Raw genomic sequence first — 12936 nt, forward strand, 5'->3', positions numbered from 1 at the left:
AATATATTGTAACATTTTTAAATTAATTCTTTTAACTGCTTGTTCTCCTCTTGGAGGTATCCTTTCTCTCTCTTCATGATTTGTCAATAAATCCTGTATTTTTATTTACTTATTGTGTAATCTCTTTTACCACTGTCATATTCCTTAGTTGTTGGAACATCGTTGAATTCTATTAAAAATGTTGATTATAAGTAACCAATTGTTTGTCAATTTCTCCACTTTCTTCAGTTGATTGTAACACATTATCACCTATTCCTTCAATACCTTGTTTAACTTGTTCAGTTGTATCAATAGCAGGTTGATCTTTTTTTTACATTTTTCATACCCTGTTCATTGTTGTTTTCTATTTCTAATTTTTCTTTTATTTTTACTTTTAATCTTCTATTTCCATTAGCTTTTTTAAGAACTTCCAGGTTGTACATTGCCAACCCTTATTATAGCAGAAAACATTTAAAATAATTGTTTTAAAAATGTTTTTGTTTTATATCTGAACTTTCCATCGTTTGGACTCCTAGTCATGTCTGCCACAAAAAATCCAAACTGATCTTTCCAACGTTTACTACATGTTTCTTTAAAATCCTCAAATTTTAAATCACTTCCAACAACTCATCATAAATACGTTTCAAATTTGTTTAATGTTGTCTGAATACATTTAAAAAAAGAGATTATCTCTAATTGTTTTTCTATTTTTAAATCCGTTTATGCTAAATAAAAACAATCTATTCGTTTATGTGTCCCTCTAGTAAACTATTCCCTAACAATACCCTGATTTCAAGAACGAAGTCTTCAACTACTGCTACCAAATTTTCTAGACATTAATCAGATGGAATAATTTAATCTCTATGGTCAATAAAATTAGTAACTTCTTCCATATGCTAACCTACAATTTTTGACATCTTTGTATAAATTCTGGAAGTATGGTTGATCTAAACCTCTGGAGTAAACACACAGATATTTAATTTTGTTCCAATTCAATCATCCTGTAGTTATAATATAATTACCAGTTATTAATGCAGTTATTTCACAAACATTTGCACCTATTATTGCACATCGAACAGAATTTTGGTAAAAGTTTTCCATGCTCAATTTTTGATTTCTTTTCTGGTATTTTTAATTTTGTTTCCTAATCTGTCACGTATTTAATAAATTTTTTGATACAAAATGAGTAGATTATTTCAATTGCGTGGTAAGTCATCTTGACTGATTTAACTTATACACTACAGCTTTAGTAATGTTGCACAGGTTGGTTTTTATTCAAATTTTTAACTCCAAATATTACATCAATAAATAAATAATAATTTATATTCCAGTGGAGAAACGGTAGAAATTCCAGTAGGTCAGTATAGTTTAAGAAATTTAGAAAAATTTATTCATTTGAAAATGCCAAACATTCACATTAAATCTGATGAAATTTTAAATAGAGTAACTACTGAGACAGATGTGAAACTATACATTGATATAAAAGATAGTACTGCAAGTGTGGTTGGATTTAGTAAAGAAACTATCAAAGCAAGTGAAAAGACTTGCTGAGAATGTTCCTAAAATTATTGCATTCGAATTAATTAACAGAAATGTTAATCTAGCTGATGGTATAATTACAAAGTATATTGATTCTTGTCAACATAAAACTATTATTGAATCATTCAAGCTTAATGCAGAATTTGGTGGATCAATAATTCATGAACTACATTATCCTGTATATATTCCGATTTTGATACTATTCAATGTATAGAAATTACTGGAACTGAAGTGAATGGTAACTTGATTGACTTTAATGGTGCTTCTGAACAATTGTTTAGAAATGTCTTGATAAAATTTTTCCTTATAACTGATGAACAAAATCGAGAGTTTTCGGCTTTACTCATTCACTGTGAATCAGAAGACTAAAAATAATTTATTTCTCCCCAACAATAACATGGAGATTAATATAAATATTGGAGATGGTTGTGTTCATCCCAGTCATGCTCAACAGTAAGTAAGCTAAAGTATTATTGGAGCTGATGGTACTGGTTATCCAACATATGATGGAAAATCCAATAAAAAATTAATTGATATCTATGTGGGAAAGTTGTTGGAGATCATCACTACAAAGAAAGGAAACACTGTCTTGTCTATGATGGAACATCGATTCATCATTCTATCTATCCTTAAACGATTGACTATATCCTTAATAATGATAAGATAAAAACAAAAAATGAAGTGATTTTTCTACTGGATTTTTTTGTGGTTTCTTCAGTGATTATCAAGAAGTTATTTGGGAAGGATATGTAACAGTAATTTTTAGATGGAGTCAAAATGCTGGAGATGCTGTTCTTCGATGGGCTGATAAAAATGATGCTGGAGTTGGAATAAAAGATACTCTTCCAAAAGATGGCAAAACTGAAGTAAAACTGAAGTAAAATCTAAGAAGCATTGCGTTCCAGCGGTAGAATATGAACCAGAATGAAACTTCCTGGCAGTTTAAAACTGTGTGCTGGACCAAGACTCGAACTCAGGACTTTCGCCCGCGAAAGACAAAAGTCCAGAGTTCGAGTCTCGGTTCGGCACACAGTTTTAATCTGCCAGGAAGTTTCATATCAGTGCACACTCCGCTGCAGAGTGAAAATCTCATTCATGAATCAGAATATTCACTAGGGCTGGAAGGAGAGAGCCTAAAAAAAATCAGAAAATTCCAGTTTCTTTCTTTGAAACACAAAAAGTTGAAACAGCTGAATTTTGTGGAAAAAGATATTTTGAACTAGGTATTACTAATCATCATAATTCTTGAGAATTTTAGGGGCCTTACTTTGATTTTTGTTGTTTCAAGCTAATCAAAAAATTATAATAAACTGATTCTTTTTTATTCAAAGAATAATAACAGAATACCTGTATAAAGAACATACAAAATGAAGTTTCTCCTCTAGAAATGTGGAATCTAGATCCAACAAATAAATATCTGGAAGTGTATAATGCTTTCTTAGATATTAATCAAAATAATAATTAAATCGACTCCCTAGCTGCAAACAGGCGTTGATATACATCATTGGGGACATGTTGAAAATGTATGCCCTGACTAGGACTCCAACCCGGAATGTCCCACTTACATGGCAGACACTCTATCCTTCTGAGCTGCCGAGTGCACAGAGGATAGTGCACCTGCAGGGACTTATCCCTTACACGCTCCCTGTGAGACCCACATTCCCAACATGTCTACACCATTACATTCATAGTGTGCCTAATAGATGTTTGTCCAACACATTGAAACATTTTCGCTCAACTGAATGGCAATAACAATGTAACTCCTTTCAATCTCATTGAAAATTATTCTATTTTTGTCATAAATATGTCTAGGAGAATGAATGTGTTAGCCACACAGAAAACCAGAATGAAATAAGTATATCTTTCAATGATAAAATTGCGAAGCATACAACTGTCTATATAGTAATGTATAGCAAGAAAAATTTAATATAGGTTACTCACCATAGAGTTTTGAGTGAAAAGTTTTAATGTAAATATTTTTTATTCTATATAAATTGATAGTCTACTAAAGAAGCTTAACAATGCAAGCAATTCAAATTTGTCTGAAAAGATTAGGTAGGTGGATGTAAATGAATTGTATTATACTACAGGCTGTGAATATTTAAAAACTAGACGCAGGAAGAAGATTTGTTTGGAACTGTATGTTAAATTTAAAATTATTTTACCAAGCAGATGTGATAAATTAATTATCAGTTGTGATTTATAATTTTTTGGAGTAGGAAATATTAAACTAACATATAAATGAATGAAGAAACTTGAAAATAATGATAATGAATTTCATAATCTGGAGCTCTTTATGTGAGAATACATTATTTTATTTTTGTATTAGTTTTGTGGTTGGTTTGGGTTTCCTTGGTAAATTATGTACTAGTGTGCTCAACCAACCCACTTGATAGTTAGAGGGCAAGAGCTATGGAGGAAGACGGAGATTGGAGTACATCCAGCAAATACTGAGGACAAAAGGTTGAAGCACTACTCTCAGATGAAGAGGCTGAGACAGGAGCGCAACTGGTGGCAGGCTCCATCAAACCAGCGAAGACTTATGACTCAAAAAAGAAAATGAAATCTTCGGCAAAAGGTAGGACGTCTTGTGCCACCCTCTGAACTGCAATTCAAATTTACACCCTGTAATAATTTTGCACAATGTGTAAGAAATTTTAGCTGTTTGTATAGATACAGTATAAGTGATTATGTCTTCAATACTAAAAAATAATTACCCTTACCTTTCTTCTAAATTTGTCCTTGTACACCACAAGCGATTTCTACCCAATTTGGAACAGTTACGACTGCAAGCTGAAACATGCCTAGTACCGTGCAGCTGGGGTGAAGGTGGAAGTTCTCTTTCATCCAAATTTAGTATACCAATAACTGAACATACTTATATGTGAAAAGTACACTGAATGTAATGGGCCCCTATCATCCTATGAACTGTAAATGAAATATTGAATTTGAAGTGATGACATGTGAAAATATAATTCTGAAACTTTTGGAGATATTTCACACTAATAAGTATGCATATGGTTTGCTGTCTGAAGAGAATACTGTGGGTTACTGTATGTCCCAGAGCAAGATCAGGCTACTGAAGATGTGCAACTCACAATGTGACTAAAAGTGTAATAGTATCTCAAGCCTGTGGCACACTGGAACTGCAGTATTAGGTGGAGACATATAGTGTTATGTAGCTCCGGAAGTACTTTTAACCTCACATTGTAAACATAAGATGGACCAAGTGGAAGAAAAACATGGTGAGTGGGACATACATACCCTCACTAGGGTCAACAGTGAGGGTCAACATTATTTTGTTACTGAATTAATTTTATTATCAATAACAGCATATTTACAAAATAAAAACAGTTCATGAAAAACTACCATAATTGATATCATATCGAATATTGTAGGGGTGCTAGAATATTAAGCCAAATTTAGTCCATTAGAAGGATTGTATTCTGTGAGCCTTTATGCAAAATTTCAGCAATCCAAAATTGCACATTCTGTAAGAAGTACTGTTCTTATACTTAAATGATCTGAGAAACTACTACAAATATGTGACCATAAAGCACCTGGTAATCAACTATATTTCTGTTAAAAGGAGGAGTTGGGAAGTTTTTTGCAACTCTCAGAGAATGTGTTCGCTATTTCAATTATAAGATATTGGATTTCTGGGTTGTTTCCCACAACGATTTGAGTGGAAAATATAAACATGATACACTACCTAATACATTATTCTCTTTAGATCAACATTTCATCTGGCAAAACAAGTATGTCCTTATTATCCTTTGTAATATCCCTGCATGTACACAAAGAATTCTTGTCTGTTGAACCTTCTCCTACTAATTCTCTATCAGTTATTGATGAATGCTGTTCAAAAATGGTAATTTCTAGGGTTTCACCTGGATACCAATTGGAGAGGTTATATGCACCAACAACAGAAATAATTAATCACATTATAAGTATCATTGTGGATAATTTGTTTCTTTTTTATAATCGATGTTTTCTCTGTGTGAGAAGTGAAAACAGTACGTAGCCATTGTCACAACAGTTTTATTACTTCTATGTTATGTTTGAGGTAGAAATCAGATTTATTCTGTTTCAGAAACACTATGTGATCAGAAGTATCCAGACACTCCATAAACCACACATTTTTCGTATTAGGTGCATTGTGCTGCCACCTACTGTCAGGTACTCCATATCAGCGACCTCAGTGGTCAGCACATATTGTGAGAGGACAGAATGGGGCACTGTATGGAACTTACAGACTTCGAACGTGGGCAGGTGATTGATTGTCACTTGTATCACACATCTATATGCGAGATTTCCACACACTTAAATATCCCTAGGTCCACTGTTTCTGATGTGATAGTGATGTGGAAACGTGAAGGGACACATACAGCACAAAAGCATACAGGCCGACATCGTCTGTGGACTGACATCTATTGACACCATCAAGACCATCACACAGGAATTCCAGACTGCACCAGGATCCACAGCAAGTACCATGACAGTTAGCCAGGAGGTGAGAAAACTTGGATTTAATGGTCGAGCGGCTGATCATAAGCCACACATCACGCTGGTAAATGCCAAACGTCACGTCTATTGGTGTATGGAGAGTAAACATCGTGCGACTGGATAGTTGAAAAACTTTGTGTGGAGTGACAAATCATGGTACACAATGTGGCGGTCTGATGGCAGGGTGTGGATATGGCAAACGATCGGTGAACATCATATGCCAGCGTGTGTAGTGCCAAAAGTAAAATTCGGAGGCGGTGGTGTTATGGTGTGGTCGTGTTTTTCATGGAAGTGGCTTGCGCCCCTTGTTGTTTAGCGTGACAGTATCACAGCACAGACCTACATTGATGTTTTAAGCACCTTCTTGCTTCTCACTGTTAAGGAGTAATTTCGGGATGTATGTTTCAACACGATCGAGCACCTGTTCATAACGCAGGGTTTGTGGCGGAGTGGTTACACGACAATAACATCCCTGTAATGGGCTGGACTGCACAGAATCCTTACCTGAATCCTATAAAATACCTTTGGGATGCTTTGGAACGCCAGCTTCGTGTCAGACTTCGACCTACATCGATACCTCTCCTCAGTGCTGCATTGCGTGAAGTATGAGCTGCCATTCATCAAGAAACCTTCCAGCACCTGATTGAATGTATGCCTGTGAGAGTGTAAGCTGTCATCAAGGCTAAGGATGGGACAACACCATATTGAATTCCAGCATTAACAATAGAAGGCGCCACAAACTTGTAAGTTTCAGTCAGGTGTCTGGATACGTTTGATCAGCTGGTTAGCAAAAGATAGTCTGAATATGTTGAATACTGATGTGTAACAGTATCCTAATACAAGTTCTTGCTGATACACATTAATGATCTTCCACATTCCTTGTCACAATATGGCAATATTGTGTTTGTCCTTTTTGAAGGTGACAGAATTATAGGGGTGGGAAGGTAGCACTAGAACAGTAACTTAAATTACCTATAGACAAGCATCTAAAACTACCAACAAATGATTGAAGGCAAATGGATTCTTATTAAATATTAGTTAGACTTAGCAAAATGTATACACTGACTCTACTTGAATGCCAGAACTAAACACCATTGCTCAATCAAACAATGAAATAGAAAAATTAATTAACACCCAGTCTTTGCAGTTCTTAAAGCGTGGACTTAATTTGCATCTACTTCTACACTAGGCACACTATGCAAACATGGGACTGTCTTACTTTAGCTATATTAGAAATGCAGTTAGTTATACCTACATGGTGATTACAGATGAATGATCTAGTTTATCCAGTATATTTCCATCTCATGATAAGTAACAGATTTGAGAAACTTAAGGGGACTTGCTCGTGAAAATTACCAAAAATTTGAAAAACATTTTCTTGTTCTATACAAAAGAGCATTTCATGCTGATTTCAGAAATGTATGGTTTATGGGCTTTATCATTTTCCGTTCATTCTAAAATTGAGGTTGAACGTAATATTGCACAGGGGCCATGCCCATCTAACAGTTTGAAGTACGGCAGAACATGTGATGAATTATTTTGTTCTACCATTTTTCCATCGTTGGTTACGGATCGTTAACACAGGTGTATTCTAGAAGGCACTCCTGGAACCACAGTACAGGCATGTCTAGAAGGCTATGGTTCGAATCTAAACAAAGATCTGAGAATATATGATTGCGGAATTTCATAGGCGTGTGATTTTTCAGTTATTGTGTGTTGTTTTGTTTCTGTGTGTGTGTGTGTGTGTGTGTGTGTGTGTGTGTGTTTCCTGTGCTACAAATGCCGAGAGTAAAGAAATTTTGTCCCAAACGAAAGTTTCGTGGCAACCAGTTCCAAACTCAACCGAATAATACACATCAGTTGCTTCAAAAGTCACATTTCTGAATGTAATAAGAACACGCCTAGTAGTATAATGAGCAGTAATAGCGATGTAAATATTATTGTTAACCCAAATATGGCGTCAAGACTTTTGAAGAGAGCTGTGGAATGTAAGTACTGCAATTGTGAAGATAGTATTAATGTTTCTGAGGACATTTCAGGAAGGAAGAGTCTTTCCAGTCGTGTAAGATGCACAGTAATACTGTGACATCGCCAGTAACTGATTGTCGACATTACAGTGTAAATATTCAGCTTACTTCTGCAATGTGATTTATTGGAAGGGGTAGGATTGCTGCCCAGACTTTTTGTGCAGTAATGGATTTGCCTCCACCTCCACTAAGATTTGACAGATACAGTAAATTAATAGTCTTACAAAAGTGAAATAGATTCTTTGACTTAATATTATAGACTAGGAATAAGGAGAACATGAGACGAATTGTTTGGGCAACATAGTTTCGCAGAGTGTCAACAGATGAAACCCAACAACATGATTTGTGTCCAAAAAGGGAAGATTCGTGGTGCAAATACTGGTTGAGCAATGCTGCAGGCATACAATATACCCACAAGTATTCCTTAACACTTGCTGTAATGTATACAATTAGGCCTATATGTAGGGATCTGGCAAATAAAAATCTACTTAGGAAATGTATGCACGGTCTCTCTCAGAATGAAAATGAAAACTTCAACAGCTGCATATGGGACAGAATACTGAAAGCTGTATTTGTGGGGCTGATGGTGGTGAAGATTGGTGTAGTGGGCGCAATAATAACATTCAATGATGGTGCAATTTCAAGGATCAATGTTATGAAGAAATTTAGCATCCAGATGGGAAGGAATATGGCTTCAGCTCTAACTGCTATTGATAAGAAGCAGGTAACCGAAGCAGAGACATCTGCAGAAACTGCTACCAAGGAGTCAAGGATAAAGAAAAGAATTAAGACAAAGAGTATGGAGGATAAGGAAACAGGACAACTGGAGTATGCAACTGGAATGTTCTAGACGAGCCTAGTGGTAAGTTATTAAATCTGTAAATCTTCTTTTGCGATGTACCGAAAACTTGAATTTTCCTCTTTCAGGTACACTTTTCTCCTAAATGAAGTTAAACTCACAAAAATTGGTGCAGATATTTAGAATGACCTCCTCTACCACTATTTCATCAAAAATTTATAACATGATGATGATGTCGCTGATATTTGAGCTACATTTTAAATATTTTTGTTGTAGTAAAATTAATTATTTTTCTTTTACACAGATCAGCATCAGGGAGGGAAACCGGAGGCATAAAACACTTATGTGAATGTTGTCTGTACTCGGACTCTTTGTCCAAGCTGTGCAGTCAGTGGTTACAAAGAAAATGGTACCACAGTAAAACAGTGTTCCGCTTTTTATTTATACTGTTGTCACTACCAAAATATAATAAATATCTCAGTGATTTTTTGGAAATACTTTGACTGATGACCCTAATTGTTCGTAAGAATTTTGAGCTATCTCTCATTTATAGCTCAGTTGAACTACGAGGGTGAAGATAATGCTAAAAATGCCACCTTAAATAATCGAACTATAATTATCATAATATCCAACTATCTTCTAAAATACAGTTGTTGTGATAAGAATACACCCTTCTTTCGCTACCTCGTAAGAAAGTTTGGTATGTGCATGATTGTTTCACATGTCATGTTCAGGTATTTCACATTGTCAGTACTTCAACTGTCTCAAAAGCAAAATGTGGCAACAAGTAATCTCTATAAAGGCCCCAGATTTTTAACATTAGTACAAATGGATTAGAGGTACATGGATACAAACGTACTCGACAACCTGCCAAACAATGTATCAAATTTATTTTAGATATTACAATGGGAATAAAGGGGTAATTGAGGAAACAAGTAAAAATTTCTATTTTTCAAACCATTTGTTCACACATACGAGCCTCCACATAGGAACTATTAAACTTACTGTATTTGAAATAACCAGGATAATCTTCCGCTCACAGCTGGCTTATTGTTAATGATTAATGAAAAGTACCTCAGCTGTATTATAAATTCGTAATAACACATCTGAGGTGGTTTTCATCAATCATTAATCAGTCATATTAGTAGAAGACCCTAGTATTGCATTACTGGAAGTCACTCCATTATAAAACACTCCAGGAAGCGCACATTTTCGGCAGTTTTTCGCTACCAACACTGATAAGAGAATTAAGATTTGGGAAAAGTTAGCCTGGAAGAGGTGTTCTTTACTGACAGTTACATGTACAATGTCAATTTTTTAGGAGGCTGTTGTATTTGCAACACTACTGGAAATGTATGCTTTGGGAGATGGTGTAGGTATTTGAAAATGTTCCCTTTCTTATTAGTCTTATTGTCCTCATTCCAAATGTGCGATTAAATCCAAAAATATTTTGAATGGGAAGATAATACAGAAAGGCTTAAAATATTTATAACTAAGAAACTGCGTTATCAAATATTGCTGGTGACTTATTAGAAAGTGTTGTTTTGGCGTGATTTGACAATTTTTTGAGATGCCAAACGTAACGATGCTTAGGAGAAGGTAACGGAAGTTAGGATGGACAACGAGGAGACATTTTATATTTTGAGGAAGAGCTCTTCACTAACCGTTGTTGTAGGAAAAAAGAATCGATTGTTCAGATTTCGTGTCACTATGAGCAACAGCACAGTTTCAAAGGACAGATAGATGTTTTATTCGATTTCGTGGTAAAATAGCAGAGGTAATTAAACTATCTTTGCCAGATTATGTGGAGAATTGATAGGTGTGTGTTCACGGGTATATGATCGTGTAGGTCAAGCAGATAGAGACTCTTTTAAGGGCAATACGGTGCTTGGTATCAAATTTGTTGAGACTACAAGTGTTCAGAATGGAGGATGGGCGATAAACGGGTAATTTTATAGATTCCTATAGTACATATGAGTGTGAGAGAAAGTAGATGTGAAAGCAAAGTGGAATATATGGATGTATAGTATAAAGAAGGGAGTGGTAGAACACTGGATGGATGGAAGTCTAGATTACATTTGATAGAAAAAGATCTCGAGGACCGTCGTCATAAGAAATGAGTGGAGGAAGCAACAAACTGGGTACTTACGTGCTGTTATGTTGCTGTTTCCCTCCCCTTTAACAGGCAGCACCAGAACCTTGCCGTCTGCCTTGTATGGTCCAATCAGCGAGAAGGGCGAATCGGCATGCAGCTTTGCCTTCAAGTTGTAACTGCCTGGCTTCATTCTGTGAACACAGTCATGTTGACCAGAGTTATCAACGTTGTGGCGTTGTAAGCCTATATTTGGCGAATACTCATTTCTTCGAGTAATAACATATGAATGAGTGTTTCATTATTGTATGCTGACCCTCTCTCAGAGCCGGCTCTTCAGCACCTGGAAATAGAGAAACACTATCGAAGGCCAATGATGGAGAGTACTAGATACACCGAAAGGTGATGACCTACATTATATTTCCCAATCAAACTTTGGAACAGTCCATAGTAACTTCTCAGTTTGCCAAGTATGTAAGCTTACAGTAGTATGGCTGCCAGCCTAGTCATCGATGGTTGCCTCTATCAAGAGTTTGGACTGTGTTTACTTGAGAATTGTGCTGAGGCTTCGTTTGGCGAACAAAGACTATTGCCGGATATGTGGCCTACAAAGCGCCAGCTGCTGTATTGCCAAAAATGGTAACTTTCACCATATGTACTGTACGTTTAATTTTAGTCTTCATCACCAGAAGTATTTCTGTGTTATTGAAAGTACACTTTCCACATTTGTGTGCCTTGTCGGCTAGGTAAGAATCAGTTGCGCTGCGACTATAACAGAATCAACAGATATGGACTTAATCATATTGCCTTCAAAGTCAGCATTCTATTTGAGACTTGTAAATCATGAGTAATTAAGATTTACAAGTGGAGATATTTTCGTAGATATATCGTGGCGCAAAATCAACAGACTGCCACATAACGAAACGGTGATGGATAGCCTCGTTAGAAAGAACTACAGGGTGTATAGGCAGACAAGAAAAATAAATTCCCGGATTTTTCCCGGATTTCCCGGTTAAAATTACACTTTCTCCCGGGTGAAAATACAGTTTTTCCGTGTTAAGTGACAGTATACTTTTCCTCGGAACTGTAAAACTTATCAATCCTTCGATTGTTTATTGTTTCATACACTGGCGTATAACTTGAGGACATTTAGAAAACCAAACTCAGTAAAAAAAACGTTTTGTAAAGATCTTTGATGTGCAGCAACACGTACGCTGCATATTTTCGTATTACGAAAGAGTAAATTTAAATTCCACCAAACGCCGCATGTTACTTTCTGAAGCATTGAAATCAAGATTGCAATGCGTTTTTGTTGCCAGTCAGAGCTCGTCACATGATATCGCCAGCTGATGACAGCGGATCTTCTAGCGTAGGATACGTGATGTAGTCATCCAATAGCAATATTACTGTCAAGCAGAGCGTATACACAAATAGGAAAAGTTAATGGTTTAAATTAACATACACAGCGTTACTACAAGAAAAACAAAGCTTTCACATACAATATTGGCCTCGACGATTAATAAGCTGCAAGAGAAGCTAAGCTTTCACATATAATGTTGATTTTTTCTGTTTTTTGCTCGTGTTACACTTTAAGGTACATCACACAAACATGCCAGTAAAATTTTTAATAAAGACATAAATGTCTGATCTTCTGAGGTCGAAATTTTTCTATATGTGCGTCTTCAAAGGCCGAAATTTTAAATGAGGGTCAAACGCTCTCTGATATAAAAAATTCATCGCACATTCTCGCACATAATTCATCTAGCATAAAAGGGTATTTACTTTGAAAGTAACGCTTTTCAAACTACCATTCGCAATATTTTCCCGTGACCTGTTAGAAATATGTTCGTTTCAGTAGTTTCCAGAGAGCGCCAGAAACAGGCGTCACCGCGCTTGTGCAGCTACGATGACACAGGAAGCCCGTATGTTCGTAGGTGTAAAACATTAAGAGATCTTACACTATGTCATAAAAGAAACAAGACATCAGAGGATAC

At 35.8% G+C, this 12936-nt stretch overlaps 1 protein-coding gene across 1 annotated transcript in view; it reads right to left on the reverse strand.

The window, feature by feature from the left end:
* Nucleotides 1-12936, reverse strand: part of LOC126203943 (protein takeout-like) — a 64425-nt gene that overhangs the window by 11807 nt on the left and 39682 nt on the right. The window contains exon 4 of the mRNA XM_049938337.1: nucleotides 11000-11136. Coding sequence (XP_049794294.1) covers nucleotides 11000-11136 — 137 coding nt within the window. The remainder of the gene's footprint in view (nucleotides 1-10999; nucleotides 11137-12936) is intronic.

The sequence above is a fragment of the Schistocerca nitens genome, chromosome 9 (genome assembly GCF_023898315.1).
Source record: "Schistocerca nitens isolate TAMUIC-IGC-003100 chromosome 9, iqSchNite1.1, whole genome shotgun sequence".
In the NCBI taxonomy this organism is placed as follows: Eukaryota; Metazoa; Arthropoda; class Insecta; order Orthoptera; family Acrididae; genus Schistocerca; species Schistocerca nitens.